The 20,577-nt window shown below is 45.0% G+C and overlaps 1 protein-coding gene across 6 annotated transcripts in view; it reads left to right on the forward strand.

Annotated features, from left to right (window-relative positions):
• Positions 1 to 20,577, forward strand: part of OTOA (otoancorin) — a 68,087-nt gene that overhangs the window by 12,792 nt on the left and 34,718 nt on the right. For 4 of the 6 annotated variants that reach the window (XR_012376788.1, XM_073887988.1, XM_025855393.2 and 1 more), the window contains 9 exons: positions 2,341 to 2,576; positions 5,626 to 5,729; positions 9,567 to 9,667; positions 11,543 to 11,682; positions 13,112 to 13,235; positions 14,739 to 14,906; positions 15,797 to 16,012; positions 18,004 to 18,171; positions 19,265 to 19,405. Coding sequence is in view for 5 of the 6 variants with exons in the window: in XM_073887988.1 (XP_073744089.1) it covers positions 2,341 to 2,576; positions 5,626 to 5,729; positions 9,567 to 9,667; positions 11,543 to 11,682; positions 13,112 to 13,235; positions 14,739 to 14,906; positions 15,797 to 16,012; positions 18,004 to 18,171; positions 19,265 to 19,405 (1,398 nt within the window). In the remaining variant the exon portion in view is untranslated. The remainder of the gene's footprint in view (positions 1 to 2,340; positions 2,577 to 5,625; positions 5,730 to 9,566; positions 9,668 to 11,542; positions 11,683 to 13,111; positions 13,236 to 14,738; positions 14,907 to 15,796; positions 16,013 to 18,003; positions 18,172 to 19,264; positions 19,406 to 20,577) is intronic. The other 2 variants (XM_025855397.2, XM_025855398.2) reach the window with 2 other exon arrangements.

Here is a 20,577-nt window from a genome sequence, read left to right on the forward strand (position 1 = left end):
AGTTGGCGATCAAAGAGCATCATCACAGAGCAAGGTCTATGAGACCCAGAAAAATCCTTGGGACCCAGAAAGGTGAGGTTTAGAGTTTTCTTTATCAGAGACACTTTAATGTGGGAAACAGTGTTTCCTAGAAGGAGTTGAACTGTGTAAACATTTTAGTAGTTACAGACTTACTTTAATGTCTGTTATTAAAATAGAATGGGTACATCCAACCTGTGAGTTTGGTAGAGATGTAATGTTTCCTATTGAAATGAATTTAAGTTTAGGAAAAAAAAGAGTCGGTTAAAAAAAAAAGTCTGAGGTAAATAATAGTAAAGGCAGTGCAAAGGTATGACAAAACTGAGGATACTGGTCTATGAAAATGATATTGATTAATGTTTGTTGAGGGTTTACTATGTGTCAGGTGTTATTCTAAGGGAACATTCAGCAGGCTGTTTCTGTAAAGGACCTGATACTAAATATTTTAGGCTTTGCAGGCCATGTATTCTCTGTCACAGCTGCTCAACTCTGCTGTTGTAGCAGGAAAACAACCATAGGTGGCAGGCAAATGAATGAGCATGGATGTGTTCCAATAAAACTTTATTCACAAAAACAGGCAGTGGGCCAGATTTGGCCTGTGAATCATAGTTTGCCAACACTGTTCTCAGGGTTTAGCGTGCATGGACCAACTGAATCCCTTCCAGGACATTCTGAGATAAGGACAATAATAATCTTACCATTTCAATATTCACATAAGGAAATGGGTTTGGAGAGGTTGAATGAATAACCTTGCATACACAGCTCGAAAGTGGGAGGTCTGACGTTGGAACCTGGGCTCCTGACTCCAGCTGTGAGTCCTTCTGGCATCTCGTGAAGCCCATGGGCCCCTTCTCAGAATAACTTGTGAAAAATCTATAAAATAAAACACAAAGGATTATAAAGGAAGCCAATTCTATTGAAGGACATTTATTAAAATATATAAAACAAACACATTTGGATTATAGTAATTGATGTGCTTAACACATCCAATGACAAGATTTAACTCTGAGTCAAATAGCTTCTGTAATTTTGAGGAGGTATTGATTATAAAGGAGATTTCAAGGTATCTGTGACAACTGTAATGCGTTATGAAAGTTTCAGATTTCTACTGATGACAAATCCAAGGTCCTGCTAGTGCTTTGGTGGCTTATTGTCTACATTCATTCCTGAAGGAAATGCTGGAAGTAAGTTCTGTGGCAGTAAAATGAAGGTGCAGTTTCCTCCAGTGTTTACTTATGCCCTAAATTCTATCCACAGACCTCTGCTGCAGAACTCCTGAGCTGCATTCCTAACCACTACACTGTTTACCCCCAGAGAGTAAATGACCGAAGTTAGGAAACACTCGGTCATGGTTAGAAGTGTGGGCTTGGATGCAGATACACCTGTTTCAGATCCTAGCTCTGTGTAAGTTTGGGAAGGTTGCTTATTCTATCTCTTGTTTACATCACCTGTGATCTTGAGATAATAGCATATAACATTTGTTGAGTGTGTGGTCTTTGCTCAGTCAGTGATGGTTATTATGTTTGCAGGGTGTGCTGGGTGAAAGACAGGTGCCAATCAAATTGTGACCAAGCCCTGTCAGCATTCCTGGGTTCTGTGGTTCAAAAGAATCATTCATTCATTCGTTCATTCATTCATTCATTCATTCATTCATCCTAACAGGCTTTCTCAATATTTTCTGGATACCAGGCATTCCACTAGGCACATGGTGTGGGCCTCAAGGACTTTTCTGGCTCAACCCCTACTGCACACTATGGTCAGCTACCTGGGCTCCACCGAAGAGCAGTTAAATCAGACTCTGTATGGCGGTGCTGGGATCACCTCCCCAGGGATTCTGATGTGTAGCCAGGGTTGAGAACCATTGGCATGGAGGAAAGACAGGCCCATAAGCGTCTCTAATGCATCATAGAGTTTGGCTCAAGGTGCATTTGGGAGCACTTAGTGGAGGGAGATTTGATTTGACCAAAGTAGGAGGACATTTGGGAAGACTTCACCAAGAAGGTGATGACAGTTAAGCTTATCCATGAGGGATGAGCTGGATTTCACTAGAGGAAGGAGGTGGGGAGGGAATTCCAGCTCAAGCATGTGCCTGAGGTGTGAGTCATGTGGTATACCTGGAGAGTGAGAAGTGGCCTAGTGTGGGAGAGGCAGGTGAGGGCCTCAACTTTGTTCTATAATAAATGGAAAGTTCTAGAAGGTTTGACAGAGCAGTGATGTTAAACAGTGGTCCTGAATTTCCCCACTACTAAGTGTGGTTCCTCCCAGGGCTTCCAAATCTAGAGGCCTCTCACAAGACAATCCTAGCTTCTTTCTTTATTTTAGGAGCTGGAAGACATTGTTATTGACTTGGGAGAGATCCGGAAACAAGCCTTGCAGAGCCCTGGTGTGAACCGCAGCCTGTTTCTCATCACCCTGGAGAGGTGTTTCCAGGTGCTGAACTCGCTGGAGTGTGTGGAGATCCTGGGCAGGGTGCTGAGGGGCTCCTCAGGCAGCCTTCTGCAGCTGGACATCGCAGAGAAGCTCCCCCGGGACCTGCGTGAGGACGCTTTCAAGAACCTGTGAGGGTTTCCCCCAGCCCATGAACCCCACTCCCCATTCCTCAGAGGTAATATACGGCAGAGGGGAGAAAGCAAGGGGAGCAGGTTAACATGTGAGGCCTGGAGCAGAGCTTAACATCTGTGGGGTTTAGAAATGGTTTGACTAAAGCAGTGCCTCCCAAATGTCGGTCATTCTGGTACCACCCTCACAATTTTTGCCCTATCTGTACACCACTGATACTATTCTTTACTTGTTTTTTTTTTATAGTGACTCATTATTTTTATTTTTAAAAGATTTTATTGATTTGACAGAGAGAAAGCACAATACAGGGAGCAGGAGAGGGAGAAGCAGGCTCCCCACTGAGCAGGGAGCCTGATGCAGGGCTCAATCCCAGGACCCTGGGATCAGGACCCAAGCTGAAGGCAGATGCCCAACTGACTGAGCCACCCAGGAGCCCCATGACTCATTCTTTTTAATTAACATTTATTTAAAAAGTAACTTTGATATCATTACTATAAGGTCAAGTCATATTGGGACTAAATGGGACTGCTGCGTATGGCAACAAGGAGGTCGTTGGTGACTGGGACCACGAGGAGAGGTGTGGTGGGGAGGGGACAATGTCAGATATCAAATGATATCAAATGATAAATATCAAAATGATATTTATCTGACATCAAAATGTCAGATAAATATTTGCAAATGACATATCTGATAAAGGGTTAGTATCCAAAGTATATAAAGAACTTTTAAAACTCAACACCCCAAAACCAAATAATCCAGTTAAAAAATGGGCAGAAGACATGAATAGACATTTTTCCAAAGAAGACACACAGATAATAGACGCATGAAAAGATGTTCACCATCACTCGGCATCAGGGAAATGCAAATCAAAACTACAGTGAGATACCATCTCACATCTGTCAGAATGGCTAAAATCAACAACACAAGAAATAACAGGTGTGGGTGAGGTTGCGGAGAAAGTTCTTTCTTTATTTTAGGAGCTTCCAGCTCCTAAAATAAAGAAAGAACTTTCACACTCTTGGTGGGAAGGCAAACTGATGTAGCCACTCTGGAAACAGTATGGCGGTTCCTCAAAAAGTTAAAAAGAGAACTATCCTATGATCCAGCATTGCACTACTAGGTATTTACCCAAAGGATACAAAAATGCTATTTTGAAGAGATACATGCACCCCAGTGTTTATAGCAGCAGTATCTGCAATAGACAAATTATGGAAACCACTGAAGTGTCCATCAATTGATGAGTAGATAAAGAAGGTGTGATCATCATATATATATCATGGATATTACTCAGCCATAAAAAGAATGAAATCTTGCTGTTTGCAATGACATGGATGGAACTAGAGAGTATTATGCTAAGTGAAATAAATCAGGCAGAGAAAGACAAATACCATATAATTTCACTCATATGTGGAATTTAAGAAAACAAATGAGCAAAGGGGAAAAAGAGAGAGAGAGAGACAAACCAAGAAACAGACTCTTAACTGCAGAGAACAAACTGATGGTTATCAGAGGGGAGGTGGGTAGGGGATGGGTTAAATAGGTGATGGGAATTAACGTGTGCACTTGTGATGAGCACCGGGTGTTGTATGGAGATGTTGAATCACTATATTGTACCCTTGAAGCTAATATTACATTAGCTAACTGGAATTTAAACAAAAACTTAAAAAAAAACAACAACCCCAAAACCAGATGTCAGATACTAACCAGTGTCGGTGAGGATATGGAGAAAATCAGCACCCTCATATACTATGGGTGAGAATGTGAAATCATGCAGCCTCTTTGGACAACAATCTGGCAGTTCCTTGAAAGGCCAAGGACAGAGCTGTCATCTAACCCAGCAATTCTGCTCCTGGGTATCTATCCAAGAGAAATGAAAATGTCTGTCCGCACAAAAACGGGCACATGAGTGTTTACAGCAGCACTGTTCATAATAGATCAAAGGTGGAAACAACCCAGAGGTCCATCAGCTGGTGAATAGATAAACAAAATGTAGCAGGCACAGGCTGTGGAATAGTATCTGGCCCTGAAAAGGCCATGAATGGAGTGCTAATGCATTGTACAACATGCATGAACGTTGGAAACATCATGCCAAGTGAAAGAAGCCAGTCACAAAGATGACATATCGCCTGCTTCCATTTATCTGAAATGTCCGGAAGAGGCAAATCTATGGAGACAGAAAGTAAATTAGTAGTTTCTAGGGGTTGGGGTGACTCATAGTTGGGGGGTGGTAGCTAAAGGGTATGGTATTTCTTTTTGAGATGTTTATTTTTTTATTTTTTTTTTTAAGATTTTATTTATTTGACAGAGAGACACAGCGAGAGAGGGAACACAAGTAGAGAGAGTGGGAGAGGGAGAAGCGGGCCTCCTGTGGAGCAGGGAGCCAGATGTGGGGCTCGATCCCAGGACCCTGGGATCATGACCTGAGCCAAAGGCAGATGCTTAATGACTGAGCCACCCAGGCGCCCCTCTTTTTGAGATGTTTAAAAAGTTCTAAAATTGAATGTGGTGATGGTTGCACAACTCTGGGAACACCATTGAATTGTACATTTTCAACGGGTGAATTATATGATGTGGGAATTATATCTCCATAAAGCTGTTACAAAAAAAGAAGAGGGGTGCCTGGGTGGCTCAGTCGGTTAAGCGTCTGCTTTTGGCTCAGGTCATGATCCTAGGATCCTGGGATTGAACCCTGAGTCCGGCTCCCTGCTCAGTGGGGAGTCTGCTTCTCCCTCTCCCTCTGCCCCTCCCCCCACTTTTTGTGCGCACACGCATTCTCTCTCAAATAAATAAATAAAATCTTAAGAAATAAAAAAATAAAACAACAGCAACAACAAAAAAGAAGTGACTAAGAGGTGAGGAAGTGGAGAGCACTCTTTGGAAGATATTTAGATGTGAAGGACAGAGGAGAAATGGGCCAATAGCTACACGTAGCAAGGGAGTGGGAAGGCTTTTTAACACAAGACAGCTTTGGGTCCATTGGCTGTTTTGACCCTGTCTCAAGTCCTCCACCTGTTTGTTCCGTAATTGATGCCCATGTTTGTCATTTAGATCTGCGGTGTTCAAAGATCTCTACGACCAAACCTCGGCTCATTCCCAGAGAGCTCTCTACTCCTGGATGACTGGGATTTTGCAGACGTCCTCCAAGGCTACTGGTGAGCCTGGGCTTCGGAGTGGGATCACTTTTCAGGGGGAGTCCATCCTTAAAAGTAGTGCTTCCTCTCTGAAGATAGGGATTTGATTTCATTGTTATTTTTTATTTTTACCCGTCCTTCCCACCTTCCGAAAAGGGTTTGATGTGGTTTATGGAATAAAACACATACCCCAGGGGCACCTGGGTGGCTCAGTCGGTTCAGCGTCTGCCTTCGGCTCAGGTCATGATCCCAGGGTCCTGGGATCGAGTCCTGCATCGGGCTCCCTGCTCAGAGGGGAGTCTGCTTCTCCCTCTCCCACTGCCTTGGCTCATGCTGTCTCTCACTCTAGCGCTCTCTCTCCCAAATAAATCAAATGTTTTTGTTTTTTTTTAAAGATTTTATTTATTTGATAGAGAAAGAGAGAGAGCATGAGTGGCGGGGGGGCGGTGTGTGTGGCAGAGGCCACAGAGGGAGAAGCAGGCTCCCCACTGAGCAGGGAGCCCGATGCAGGACTCGATCCCAGGACCCTGAGATCATGACCTGAGCTGAAGGCGGACGCTTAACTGACTGAGCCACCCAGGTGCCCCAAATAAACAAAACTGAAAAAACCCAAAACAAACCCATACCCTATTCCATCCATACACTTCCCACACGTTCAAGTCTCCAAAATAAGGATGCCTTTGCATCTTAAAATCAATGGGCTGTCCTAGTTTGTAAGTGGAACGTAAATAACGACTGCGTCTTGGATTCAAAGAGAACCTTTAGAGTAAGGTTTCAAGTTCAAAAATCTATCATAAATCTGGATTAGAGTGGGACGCGGTAAATTTTTAAAAGGAAATCTAGGCAATAAAGCACAGAAATTTAGCTCAAAGTTTCCTGGCAGCCGAGGCAGAAGTAGGTCAAGACTCATTTATTTTACAGATATGTATTAGAGGAGTCAAATTCATGGAGCCAGAAAGTAGGAAGGGTGGTTGCCAGGGGCTGGGAGGAGGGGGAAGTGGGGAGTCATTGTTTCTTGGGGACAGTTTTGGTTTTGCGAGACGAAAATGTTCTGGAGGTGGATGGTGTTGATGGTTGCACAGCGAAGTGAATGTACTTAATAGCACGGAACCATCCACTTACAAATGGTTAAGTTAGTAAACTTTATGTTATATTTACTACAACTGAAAAAAAAGAGAAAAGAATGATTGTGTAGATGAGTAATGCAGACAATGTCTCAGATGGCTTCAATTTGTTGAGTTTTTAATGTGAGTCGTGTAAACGGAATAAACTTTTTAAACACTTACCAAATCCTACCGTGAGTCAGCCCCTGGAGATACAGAGGAAAATAAGACAAAGACAAAGTCTCTGCTCTCATAGAGCTCTTGTTTTATTGGGGGAGGGTAGGTGGAGAAAAGTTTTAAACCAGCAAATTAAGAGAGAGAGAGGGCTCAGGCACCAGTAGGTGCTATGAAGAAAATAAAATAAAATGGATGAATGTTATGGAAAGGCTTAGTGCTTTCGACCAGAACGGGACTTGGCCATCGTTTTCCATAAAGGGTCAGAGTAAATATCTTAGGCTCTGTGGGCCTGTAGTCTGGCTCAGTGAATCAACTCTCATGTTCTGGTGCTAAAGCAGATATTGATATCAGGTGAGCAGGCGGGGCTGGGTCCCAGGGGAACCTTATTTATGGGCCTTGAAATTGGGATTTCACAATTGTCACATGCCACAAAATAGTCTTTTGATGTTACTTCCAACTATTTAGAAGCGTAAAAACCAAGCTCACAGCCTCCACAAAAGCAGGTGGTGGGTTGGATTTGGCTGGTGGGCTATGTAGTTTGCCAGCCTCTGGACTGAAGAATCAGAGAGGACCTGACATTTGAATTGAGACCATAATGAGAAAATGGAACGGGTCCTGTGAGGCCTTGGGGGGAAGGGTGTTGCAGGCAGGAGAACAGCAAACACAGAGGCCCTGGGGTGGGAATGAGCTCAGTGTTTTGGGGAAACATAAAGGAAGCCTGTGGGACTGGAGTGTAGTGAGGGCCAATCAATCCTTTTCCTGGAATTAAGCTCTGAGATTTGTGTATAAGGAGTGTCCCACAACAGAATAATCGATGTCTTCAGTGTGTGGTGGAATTCCCTCTACCTGATGCATATTTACAGCCTCCAGAAATCTGAATCTCACCGTGTGTAACCCTGAGAGAGCCACTCAGCCTCTAGACTTCCCTAAGTCCTTGTCGCCAGAATTTAATTAGAGACAGACATTCCTTCTAAAATTCCTATATGCTATGTTTTATTATTATACTCAAGTGAATTAAAACGAATTCTACTTGGCATTTAAGCTTTTTGTTTTTCATGAAGTTCCTTGAGGTAACTGGGAATACTTTGGGTGTTAAAAATATCCCCATCTTTGGGATCCTTGGTCTGCAGAAATACGCTTTATGCTTTATAACTAATCTAAAATTAACAACTCAACTTGGTTCTTGATGAGTTTAGTGGCACACCACCCAGTTCTCTAGCTTTCGGGGACCAGCCCTTCTAATAACCAAGTCAAATGTCCAGAGTCTTCATCTCATCTAGGGGATCCTAGGGCATTTCTCTCTGCTCACCCCAAGAGCTCTGATTCCCAGGCTGACGAGGCATCCTGTTGGTCTTGTGATCCAGCCCATACCGCCGCTGACTTCACCATCTTGTCTGGGCATGAGAATCATTGCCCCTGGCTTTTTGCAACAGCTCTTGGTGATGAAGTCACTGTGTCCTGTAAACGCTCCCCTGCTTCTTCCATTTCCCCAAAATGCCGCCAACGCAATGTTGTTGTGTGTAAAAGTCGTTTACTGAAGGATTGGAGGCAATGAGGTTGATTCTAGCTTAGTGAAATGTGAAGTCCAAATGGAGCCTGGACATGATGGTTCTTGAAGTCCCACTGACATCCCGCTGACGAGCAATTTCAAATGCCTGAACAGAGCGACAGAATCTTCTGGGAATTCAGAGGAGGGGGAAATTACTGATGGCTGAGGAGACAAGACAAGGCTTTAGAGGGAAGAGGGAATGTTTGAACTCAATTCTGAAGATAGGATTTCAGAGCAGAAGAGTTAGGGCAAAGGCATCCTAGCTGATGAAAAGGGCCCACATGAGAGAAGATTTGGAGAACATTTGGGGTGCATATGAGGAAGGATGAGTAGTTGGTTTGGCTCAAATACTGTAACCTGGTGCTAATCAATAAGGCTGATAATGATTGTTACTGGTAGTAATGAAAGAGTCATGTATATTTCAAGTTGCCAGATTATTTAGTAACTAAGCCAACTAAAAGTAAAACTATATTTTGTGATCTTAACTATTAAAAAATAGTCTGCATTTTTTAAAGGAATCTTTTTTTAAAAACTTTACTTATTTATTTATTTGAGAGAGAGAGAGCAAGGGTGAGCGGGGGGAGGAGCAGAGAAAGAGGGGAGAGGGGGACACAGCAGACGCCACACTGAGCGCAGAGCTCAAGGCAGGTTCAATCCCACGACCCCAAGATCATGACCTGAGCAGAAATAAAGAGTCGGCCACTTAACTGACCGCACTACCCAGGTACCCCCAAATAATCTGCATTTTTTTAATAATCTGCATTTTTAATAAGTTTCCAGATGGTCCTGGTGCTGCTAGTCCAGGGACCATGCTGCTGAGGAACAAAGCCTCAGGTGGCTGGTATCTGTGATTGCCTATGTGTAGCGTAACGTCTCCTAGGTAGGAGGCTGTCCATGAATGGTTGTTGAACGAATGAATGAACATAGGAAGGAAGTCCTGACGTCAAAGATGATTTTGATTATCACATACCAGGCAGGGGCTTTTATTTATTTATTTACGTATTTCTCTATTTATATATTTTTTTGCAGATGACTCTGTTTCATGGGTCAGTGCAGAAAACTTATGGATTTTGGGAAGATACATGGTTCACCTATCATTTGAAGAAATTGTGAAAATTAGTCCTTTAGAAGTAAGTGGGAAACATACATTTCCATGTTCCCATCACCGAGCCATCTGGGGAAAGGTGTATTCTAAACCTCTCATGTTCAGCCAGTCGAGGTGCCCTGGAAAACTGGATACCCACCTCGGCCAATATATCTTGAATCTCTGAAGAAAACTCTTGGGATGAGGCCTCAAGTCGTTGGTCATCAGATTGCTTTTAGTGCAGACGAACCAAGAAAAGAACAAGAATTGTAGACAACCAGGGTAGCTCCAGTGTGAACCAACATGATATAAAGAAAATGTTGGCTGTGAACCAAAAATCATTTTAGGGTATTTTTGTATTCAAGAAAGACCAAGGACAATAGCTATAGAGTTTCTGGTCCTTGGAAGCATGAACCCAAATCAAACGAATCATGGATTACTAGCGACTTCTATTTATAGCTACTTCTGTTGATAGCTATTTCAGTATGAGCAATGATTGGATTTTAATGGTAGAGTTTACAGTTAAGAAATGTACAAGTTCTAAGGTTACTTTCACTCACTGGCCAACCTGTCTGTCCTCCTGTTGTTGACCCAGTGACACTGAAATCCCTTGGGCATCATGATTCTGGAATGCAGTCTCCAAAGCATGTTGCCAACAGGGAGGCATTCATAAAGACTTTAGGGCTTGCCTCCAGTTTTTATCAAGTGTGTCTTGACTTTCTCCTGGTCAGTGAGAGAAGTGTTTGTATCACATGACTGGCTCTCTCAAGGGCCAATTGATCCAACAATGTCAGCTTATTATGAAACCAGACGCAGAACCAGGTTCTTCTTTTTCTTTATCTTTTTAAAAGATTTTATTTATTTCAGACACAGAGACAGAGCACAAGCGTCAGGGGGAGGGGCAGAGAGAGAAGCAGGCTCCCAGCTGAGCATGGAGCCCGACATGGGACTTGATTCTAGGACTCTGGGATCATGACCTGAGCCAAAGGCAGATGTTTAACCAACTGAGCCACCCAGGCGCCCCCAGGTTCTTCTTTTTAAGAAAAATTTTTAAAATTTTTAATTGAAGTATAGTTGACGTATCTAGGTTCCTCTTTTGACCTAGGGGGCTGAGACTATTTCAAACATCTTTCAGTTTTATAATCTGCAGTTATAAAATGGATTAACCTCAATTTTACTTTCCCAATATTGAGCGAACTTCTGGAAGTTAGGTGGAGATTAAATTGTTAGGAAGCTGGACCCCTGGGGAGGAATTTCTAAGATCAAGAGGTCATTTGCAACTTTTCTTCATCTTCTAAAGTGTAGTGAAGGGAGGCAAAGCCCCACCGGGTACCAACACTAAGGGGGAATTTTATATGGACAAAGAATAGAATCCACAAGGGAGAGACGACTTCATGAGCACAGAATAACTGCATAGAAAGATGGGAGACTTCAGCTTGATACCCTTGGACACCTAGGCAGAAAATGAATAAGAACAGAAAGAATCTGAATGGTGTATTTAATAAAGTTGAATCTATATATTTCTATCTTTCTCTATATTTGTATCTTACCAAGGGAGCACACACTGTTTTTCATCACCCGAGGCCCATTTGTAAACTTACTCATCTACTTAAAAAAACACCCTGATGCCCCAAAGTTTGTGGACCATATTCTCTGACCTCCCCATAACAAATCTACAAAGAAATGTGCAAACATTAGCTTCCAAAGAGTTCAACAGCTCAGATACTGAAATATAACACTTTCCTAAGTGTTGGGTTGAGGAGGAAGCCAAAACAGTTGTGACAGACCATTGAGAAATTAGTGACAACAGGAACTGGGCATCTCCGAGTCTCTGAGGTGGGGGAGAGCGTGGACCACTAGGGTGGGGCTGCTCGGGGCTACGTCAGTCCTCCTCACCAGTCTTCCTGCCCTTGACCACCAGATTGGGCTGTTTATCAGCTATGACAATGCCACCAAGCTGCTGGACACGGTTTATGACATCACACCCGAACTGGCCCAGGCGTTCCTGGAGAGGATCAGCTCCTCCAGCTTTGACGTGAGGAATACCTCCACCATCCACAGGCAAGGGGCAGGGGTCCTCCGAGTTGTTTCCCAAAATGTGATCGAAGCACCAGCTTCCTCTGAGCAGCAGAGGACCCTGGGAGGGAAGGGAGGTGGCTGGTCCATCTCTTTAAATAGCCCCATGTCTCTGTGCACATGAGGGGAAGCATTTCCCCAAAGAAACACCCTTTGAAGGAGTTATAAAGTGGGGTGAGGTGGGAACAAATTCTTTCTGAGCCTCTCCTGTGCCAGGCATTTTATGCAACCTTATCCAGTGCCAAGATTTCAGCTCTGAGCATGGAAATAGAATATCTTAAATACTCAGTTTTCTGTCCAAGGTCAATGTGTAATTTCCATTAGGGTGGGTTGAGGATTGGAAAGAGCTTTTGGGTCCCCATATTTGTGAACCTCTTATTATCCAGATTCTCAGGTGGGGGATCCACAGATGACATCAGCTCTCTAATTTAAAGATTGTAACATGATCCTCCAGGTGGATGGGCCAGGAGCTGTGTACTTGGTGACCCCAGAAAGGGGTCAGACGCTTAACGCCTGAACCACCCAGGCGCCCCATGTCAGTGTCTTTCTGAGAGGGTCAATCCAGGTGGAGCCTGGTCAACCAGGTGATCCAGCCATGCTGAATTGAATAGATTTCATACTAGCTCTAAGAGCATCCATTAATGAAGGAGTGCCTGGTGTCCACCAGGAAGTGTGCTCATCTTCCCATTGAACTCTCACAGTACTCCTGATTCCTCCGTTCATCATATTTATTGTGATGTGCTATGGTGAACAAAGCCAACCTCCCTTTTATTCAAGGCTCAGAGAGACAGGGTCACCCTGTACAGTGGTATACAGTGTGGACTGCTCAACTGTGCATGCAGCAGCTTGGCAGAGAAGTTAAGTAACTTGTTGGATCAAATATCCCATATAGCTGGGCTTCAAACTCTTGTTGGCCTGAATCTGTGCTCTTAACCGCTAAGTACAGTGCTCCCAGCTAGACCAGGGTTCAAATCCCCCCCCTGCCCTTACACTGTCCTACTTCCTGTCTTTTTCTTTCCTTTTGAGGTCATCATCATCTGAGGTGAGCAAACCCTATATCTCCATGTGGAAAATGGGAGTTTTCAATGGCCTCAGCATCACACTTCCCTTGTGTCTCTGACTGCCCTGGGAAGAGAGATGGTATAGCTGGATGGATCTAGTTTTAAGTCCTGACTCCACTACTTTGTCTTTGGCAACTTACTTGACTGCTGTGTTTGCCCTTCTGTGAAATGGGGCTAATAAGAGCATCTACCTCATAGGGTTACTGTGATGGGGTGATCAGGTACAGGGCTCAGCATGATCCCTGGCATGTGGTAGCTGCTCTGACCATCACTCTTGGTTCTGCATGGGACAGGGCTGTGGTTGTGGCCCCCAGCTCGGAGCCCCCCGCCAGCACCCTTATTTTCCCACACAGGCTGGGGCTGCTGGTCTGTTTCTACGATGACCTGGATTTGCTGGATGCCGCAGTGGCCCAAGTCCTCCTCCACCAGATGATCAAGTGCAGCCACCTGAGGGGCTTTCAGGCTGGGGTTCAGCAGGTGCAGTGGGGCGCAGGGCCCTGGGGAGATGGCTGGAGAAACGGAGAGCAAAGTCTTGCCTGGCCTTTGAGAGAAAACATGTCAGCTTAATCAGGATCTAGGTTCAGCCACAGCAGATGGCATCTCAAATCCTGGGATGAGCTTAAAATGGGAAGAAATGACATAAAGCAGTATAAGGGAAAACCTGGGATAGATCAAAATTCAGAGTGGCCACCTTGAACTTAACCATGTGTAAGGATTGCTTGGGATCTTCAATGTGGATTCTGATTCAGTGGGTCTCAGCGGAGCCCTGAGTGGAGACTGTACTTCTTTTTTTTTTAGTAAAGATTTTATTTATTTATTTATTAGAGAGAGCACAAGCAGGCAGAGGGAGAGGGAGAAGCAGACTCCCCTCTGAGCAGGGAGTCCGACATGGGATTCAATCTCAGGACCCTGGAATCAGGACCTGAGCTGAAGGCAGACACTTAACCAACTGAGCCACCCAGGCTGCACTTCTGACAAGCTTCCAGGCGATGCTGAAGCAGCTGGTCTGGTGACCATGCTTGGAACAGAAGGAGATAATGCAGGGTTCTCAAACCTGGCTCTGCCTTAGTAGCACCCCACCAGCTCCGTCCCTGGAGATTCTCGAGGTATTGGTCAGGGCTGTGGCCTGGGAATGGTATGTTTCAAAAAAATCCTCACGTGATTCCAGTGTAGCCAAGGTTGAGAACACTGGATTACAGTGTGTTTACTGAGTTCCTCGACCAAAGTTCTGGGCAAACTGGAACAGACAGACTTTCTCATTTCCCCTTCCCTCCCCATTTCTCTCTCCTTTCTTCCCTTCAAGTGTCAGTTCTGCCTGGCTTCTTTTTGTTTTTGGCTCTTTTCATTTTTTTTTTTTAATTGAAAAGATGATGTGAGAGCAACATTAAAATTTTGGGGCATCTGGCTGGCTCAGTTGGGAGAGCATGCGACTCTTGATCTCAGGGTTGTGAGTTCGAGTCCCAGGTTGAGCATGGAGCCTACTTAGAATTAAAAAAAAAGAGCATTTTGATAATGCCATCAATAATTCCACAGTAGTTTTTCACATGTAACTATAAAATTCCCGATCCCATTTGACATTGGACATAGTCATAATGATCTTCACCAATGCATGTTTTTATTTTCAAGGAAAAGGATCTCTCCCAAGCCAACTCAAACCAAACATCAGAAGATGAATGTATTTTAAAGCCACAGGCATAAGCGGTGGCCATTCTGACCGAGAAAGTCCAATACAGTGAAGATATAAGAGTACCCTTTGGGATCACCTAGCTCAGTACTTCCCAGACCAGAGGGTGCATCAGAGTCACCTGGAGGGTTTGTTAAAATACTGGTTGCCGGGCCTCAAACTCAGTGTCTCTGGTTCAGGAGGACCCAGGCAGGGCCTGAGAATCTGCATTTCTAACAAGGTTCTGGGTCATGTTGCTGGTCAAGGACCACAGTGCTTTGCAAAGCACTGCTCAAGCACATGTCTCCGTCTTACAGATGTGGAAGCTGAGCCGCTGGGAAGGAAACCTGCAGAATTTGGAGACCCCAGAGGCTGTGACAGCTTTCTTTCATTTCACTCTGCTGCCCCCCAGTGGCCATTTCAGTATTGCCTGGTACACTGGTGTGCACATTTCTGATAGGAATACACTGTTCCTACAACTTCAGGTGTGAAAACATGAACCATTCTCATTTTTGGGCACAGAGGTCATGTAGCAATGTTCTTTACTGAGAGTGGTTAGGAAACACAGTTAACTATAACTAGATAGGCATAGTATAATAAAATCATTGTTAAGGCGATCCCAGAAACGTGAAAATCTGTGTAAAACCTAAGTAAAAAATATAGAAAATCATACTTCCATTCATGTTATGACTCTGTGAAACATGCTGTAGTTTACTTATTTTTTTAAGATTTATTTATTTATCTGATAGAGAGATAATGAGCATGAGTGAGGTGTCGGGGGTAGAGGCAGAGGGAGAAGCAGATTCCCCGCTGAGCAGGGTGCCCCACGCAGGGTTCGATCCCAGGACCCTGAGATCACGACCTAAGCCAAAATCAAGAGTCATCCCCTTAACCAGCTGAGGCACCCAGGGGCCCCTAATCATAGTTATTTTTATGAGGAGTTTCAGGAGATTTTACTTTCACTTAAATAAAAAATTATTTTTGCATGGATTATATATTATCACAAAGAACACCCTGGATGTTTCATGAAAGAAAAGCAGCCATGTATATGGATGCAGAGTTCAAGGTCACAAAAAGACAACAGATGCTATGAGAGGGTGGTAGAATTATGGACAAAGTGAACAAAATTTCCTTCTGCCTTGTTTCAAGGTTGATTTAATAGCAAGTTAATATTTAAATGAAGTACAAAGTGAATTTGTAGCATATTAAGGTCAAGGCCAGAGGAGGTGGTGCTCTTCATTGGGGCGACTCATTGTCTGGTCAGGACTCCTTGGGCCAGGGTTGGGGAGGGTGTTGTGACTACCCCAGGGCGTAGGCAGAGGGAGCCACTGTGCTGCTTGTTACCCACCCTCATGCCAGCTTGCTCCCCTTCTAGCTCAAAGCCCACCTCCTGGACATCGCCATGGAAAACCAGACCCTCAATGAGACTCTGGGCTCTTTGTCGGATGCGGTTGTGGGCTTGACCCACAGTCAGCTGGAATCCCTCTCCCCCGAGGCTGTGCATGGTGCCATGTCTACCCTCAACCAGGTCTCAGGCTGGACCAAGAGCCAGGTCATCATCTTGTCTGCCAAATACTTGGCCCATGAGAAGGTCAGTTGGAACTCTTTTTTTTAATGCTCTGAGACCCAAGGGCCAGTGACACACAAGGACAGCCAGTCAGTACGAAGATGGTGCCAAAGAGGACTCGCTCTGCCGTTTACTAGCTGCGAGACACTGGACAATGGGCTTGCCTTTTTGCCTCAGTTTCTCTATTTGTAGGATGGGGATAATGATAGTGCCTCTTCTGTAGGAGGGCTGTAAGCATTCTGCGGGTCAGTACGCAGGAAGAGGTTGGAACATGTGACCTAGAGTGTGAGCTCAATGAGTGGTGGCTGTTGTGTTGTTTGCAAAGCTTGGGACCTATTCCAGGATTTCCTTGCTTGTTATTGAGGCTGCAAACACGTCCCTCATCCTGAGATGAAAGATAATGCTATTTTATTCATTTTGGGCAGCAGGGAGGGAATTGTCCTTGCAGAAGGTCCTGTTTAGAGGGGACAGGAGCCTTATTAGTCCATGTCCAGTTGCTCCTGGGGTGGGAAATGAGTCTTTTTTCCTGGGGAAATCATTTCTCTGCCCTGGGCTCAGTAAAAGGGGCTCCAGAACCCTGAGCCCCTAAGTATTTTGGTGTCCTGCTCTTTCTGTCTCATAGCTGTGTCCCGGGATGCAGACTAGTTCATGAGGACTGGACTGGGGACCAATTCCAAAGTGACAATAATAACATATACATTAAGTACTTCCTGTGTGCCAGGTTCGGGTCTAAGTGAGTTAATTGTTCAATGTTCTCAACAACCATTTGAAGTCAGTAGTATGTTCTGATCTTCATTTTCTATGTCATTCATGAGGGGCACAGAGTGTGTAAGGGAATTGCCAGGGTCCCATAAAAGGGACACAGCTGGGATTGAACCCAGGATGTCTGGCTTCAGAGTCTGCTTGCTTAACTCCCATGCTGACTGCCTCCAGCATGGCACCATGGCCATGGTCCATCCATTCTTACTTTCTGACTCAAGGCCAAGGCTAGCCCATTCTTGTCTCTTCTAGCCTCATGGCAACTTAGTTTGAAGGCTTGGCTGCCCTCCTCTGTTTTGACTGGGGCCCCGTGAGTTTACTTGCACAGTGAAACATACATTTGATTTCAGGGAGCTGAGGGAGACCGTCTTGTTCCTCCCAGTCCTGGACAAAGTGACTTGTCTCTTTGGTGAAGCAATTGTTATGAAGATGCCAAGAGCTCGAGAGGTCTTGCCTTCCTTGAGGATGGTAGAGACTATCCATTCTACAGAGCACAGCAGGCAAACCACACAACTGGCTTTTTGTAGAGCTAAGGAATGAATGTTCCTGATTATATGGAAAACCATCTAGCATCTTTACTCTAAAGGAAGGAGACAAAACAAGTAGAGTTTTTGATGGGGCAGACAGCCACAATCCTATCTGTCATAAAATATCAGACCCATATCCTGAAACATTTTTTTCAACTCAAAGCTTCTACATGGAGATAGATGAGCATGGGGTTTGCTGTGTCAGGGGACTTCATGAGAAAAGTGGGCTACCTGGGGGCCTTGTACGAGGGGGTGGGGCTAGGTAAACTGAGAGCCCCATGACCTACGTCAAGGGGCAGCTGCTGGTCAGTTCTTGCCAACTGTTGCCGATGTGGGCCTGGTATTGCCTGGTGCTCAGATTTTTTTTTAAACCTGGATTTTAATGGAAATTACCCCCATTTTAAAATGTTGTCAGCTAGTCCAAGTTCAACACACACCCAGAAGCCCATTGTATGGCCAGCTGTGGTGCATGGGTCATGACTTTTTGATATTTGTACTGTGGCCTCGGACAGCACGGTATGCCCTGGGCAGAGCACTAGCTTCATGTGTTGTGTTTTGATATTGACTCTCTTTCCTGATGGAAGGAAGGAAGGTCTGGGAGGGCAGCATGTGTCTTGCTTCCAGTCGTGCCCCTGGCACCCATCCAGATACCGGCATGCAGTGGGGTAAGTGTCTCCCAGGTGAGAAACCAGAGTAGAACCTCATCCTCCTCGCGGCCGGTCTTCCCAGGTGCCGTCTTTCTACAATGTCAGCCAGATGGGCGTGCTGCTGGCCGGGATTGGCACCCAGGCCTTCTATGGCATGGATTGCAGGGACCTCTTGCAGGTCCTGAGAAGCACGGTCTCTTTGCATGTGTCCGACTTGTCACCTGCCCAGAAGCAAGGTGTCCTCAGCAAGGTGAGAGGAAGACATCGGGTCCTCAGCCGTGTGGTTCACAGAGCATGTGGTTTTGGGGTTTTGTGAGTGTGCTGTGACTTTGGGCCATTGACTCAGGGCTGGGGTTAGCTGAATCTTTGGTGTGTTCTGAACCTTCCCCTGATGGCCACTTTCCTTCTTTTCCAGAAAGAGGTTCATGCTGCATTTTTCTTTTCTTTCCCTCCCTCCCTCCCTCCCTCCCTCCCTTCCTTCCTTTCCTCCTCCCTCCCTTCCTTCCTTTCCTCCTTCCTTCCTTCTGTCCTTCCTTCCTTCCTTCCTCTCTTTCTGTTTTAAAGATTAATTTATTTATTTTAGAGAGAAAGAGCGTGAGTGGGAGGGGCAGAGGGAAAGGAAGAGAGAATCTCAAACAGACTCTAAGCTGAGCCTGATGTGGGGCCTTGAGTTCATGACCCTGAGATCAGGACCTGAGCTGAAACCAAGAGACGGACAGTTAACTGACTGCGCCACCGAGGCGCTCCAAGGGTCACACTATATTTCTTCCCAGACCCCGGAGCTTTCCTTAGCCAGTTGACTCTGGAAGACTTTTCTTAAATTAGGTTTCTTGATATGATAATGTTTTGAAAGTTTGTTTTTCAAATCTCAAAATGAATCCCGAAGTTCACAGAGTGCTTCTGAAAGCCCCTTCCATGATTTGAAGTCACACCTATGTTCCTCTTTCTCCCTTGGCAGTGGGTCTTTGGGCGTCCTATCCTCTCACACCTGCTGTGTCCAGTTGCAAAATCTGTTAGGAAATGAAACCCAAGGAGTTGGACTTAAAATACCAACACCTTGCAGATAGCAATAGCACGTCTGGTTAAAATAAAGAATGTGGGTTCTGGAATAAGATGGACTTGTGCTTGAATCTTACTTACCAACTTTCAACCAGTTACTTATTAAGCCTCAGTTTTCTCACCTGCAGAATGGGGGTAAGGATAGTCCCCCACCTCAGAGGGTTGCTGAGCAGATATGGTGGATTTCATGGCCTCTGAAAGCACCGACACAGTGCCTGGCCCTTACCCAAAGTTCAGTGCACCTTCTACAAGGTGGTTATTATGCTTATCCTCACTCTTGGCAGATGATTGAAGCAGGAGATACTACCTCAGGCCTTGTGGAAATACAAGGGGCTTTCTTTAAGGAGGTGTCTCTTTTCGATTTACGGAGGGAACCCGGATTTAACACTACAGTCCTAAAGGAAAAGGAGCTTCGAAGGAGTCAGGTATGACCACTGAGGATTCTGACACCAATTTGGATGTGTATATGTTGGGGGGAGTGGGTTCCTCACACCAACAAGGAATTCTCCCAACACCAGTTGGGTGTCCTATGATTCATCTCAGTTCTGACACTGTCAACCTGGTGATGGCATCAGATCCCACAGGTCAAGGGTTCAGCCCTATAATCCTACACCCCCTGCCCCTCAACTTCAGATGCCAGTCACAAGTCCTCGTCCCCTGTGCTTCTGACCTACCAGCTGTAGATCAAAGGTTCCAATGACCACCCTGCCCTACTTTGGTTTGATTAACTTGGTCAAGCGCTCACAGAACTCAGAGAAACATTTTACTTACTAGATCACTGCTTTATTATAAAAGGCTATAACTCAGGAACAGCCAGAAGGAAGAGAAGCATGGGACAAGGTGTGGGGAATGGGTGCGGAGCTTCCATGGCCTCTCCAGATGCGCCACCCTCCCAGCACCTACACCTGTTCACCAACTGGAAGCTCTCTGAACTGGGTGCTTTTGGGTTTTTATGGAGGCTTTATCACATAGGCATGCTTGATGAAATCATTGGCTGTTAGTGATTGATTCAGCATCCAGTCCCTCTCCCCTCCCTGGAGGTCCGGGGTGGGACTGCAAGTTCCAACCCTCCACTCACGAGTTTGGTTCTTCCAGCAACACCCCTCCACCCTCAGGTGCTTTCCAAAAAGTCGTTCATTAACATGAGAAAAGAGGCCTTGATTACTCTCCCTGCTTAGGAAATTCCCAGGGTTTTAGGAGCTGGTGCCAGAAAAGGGAATAAGAACAAATAGAGATTTCTTATTGTAAATCACAATATCACAACCATGATGCCCAGATCACTCCTGGATTTCTGACTCTCTGCCTTGTGGGAAAGCTCCGTTTTAAGGTGAATTTGGCAAAAGAAATTTATTTCTGTGTGATTACACTCAGGGGGCAGAACCCCATAGTATTAAGAAGTTGGACAAGACCTGAGCATGAATTTGGGTGCTACCACTTATTAACTTTGGGGGAGCCACTTCTCACTCAGCCTCAGTTTTCTCAGTGTGAAATGGGGCTAGTTTCTTTCTTTTTTTTAAATGATTTATTTATTTTTTTTTAAGAGCTTGAGAGAGAGAGAGAGAGCATGCGTGCACCTGCTGAGGGGTGGGGTGCGGTG

The sequence above is a fragment of the Callorhinus ursinus genome, unplaced genomic scaffold (assembly GCF_003265705.2).
Source record: "Callorhinus ursinus isolate GAN/ISIS: 27379988/994484 unplaced genomic scaffold, GSC_fseal_2.0 scaffold85, whole genome shotgun sequence".
Lineage (NCBI taxonomy): Eukaryota > Metazoa > Chordata > Mammalia > Carnivora > Otariidae > Callorhinus > Callorhinus ursinus.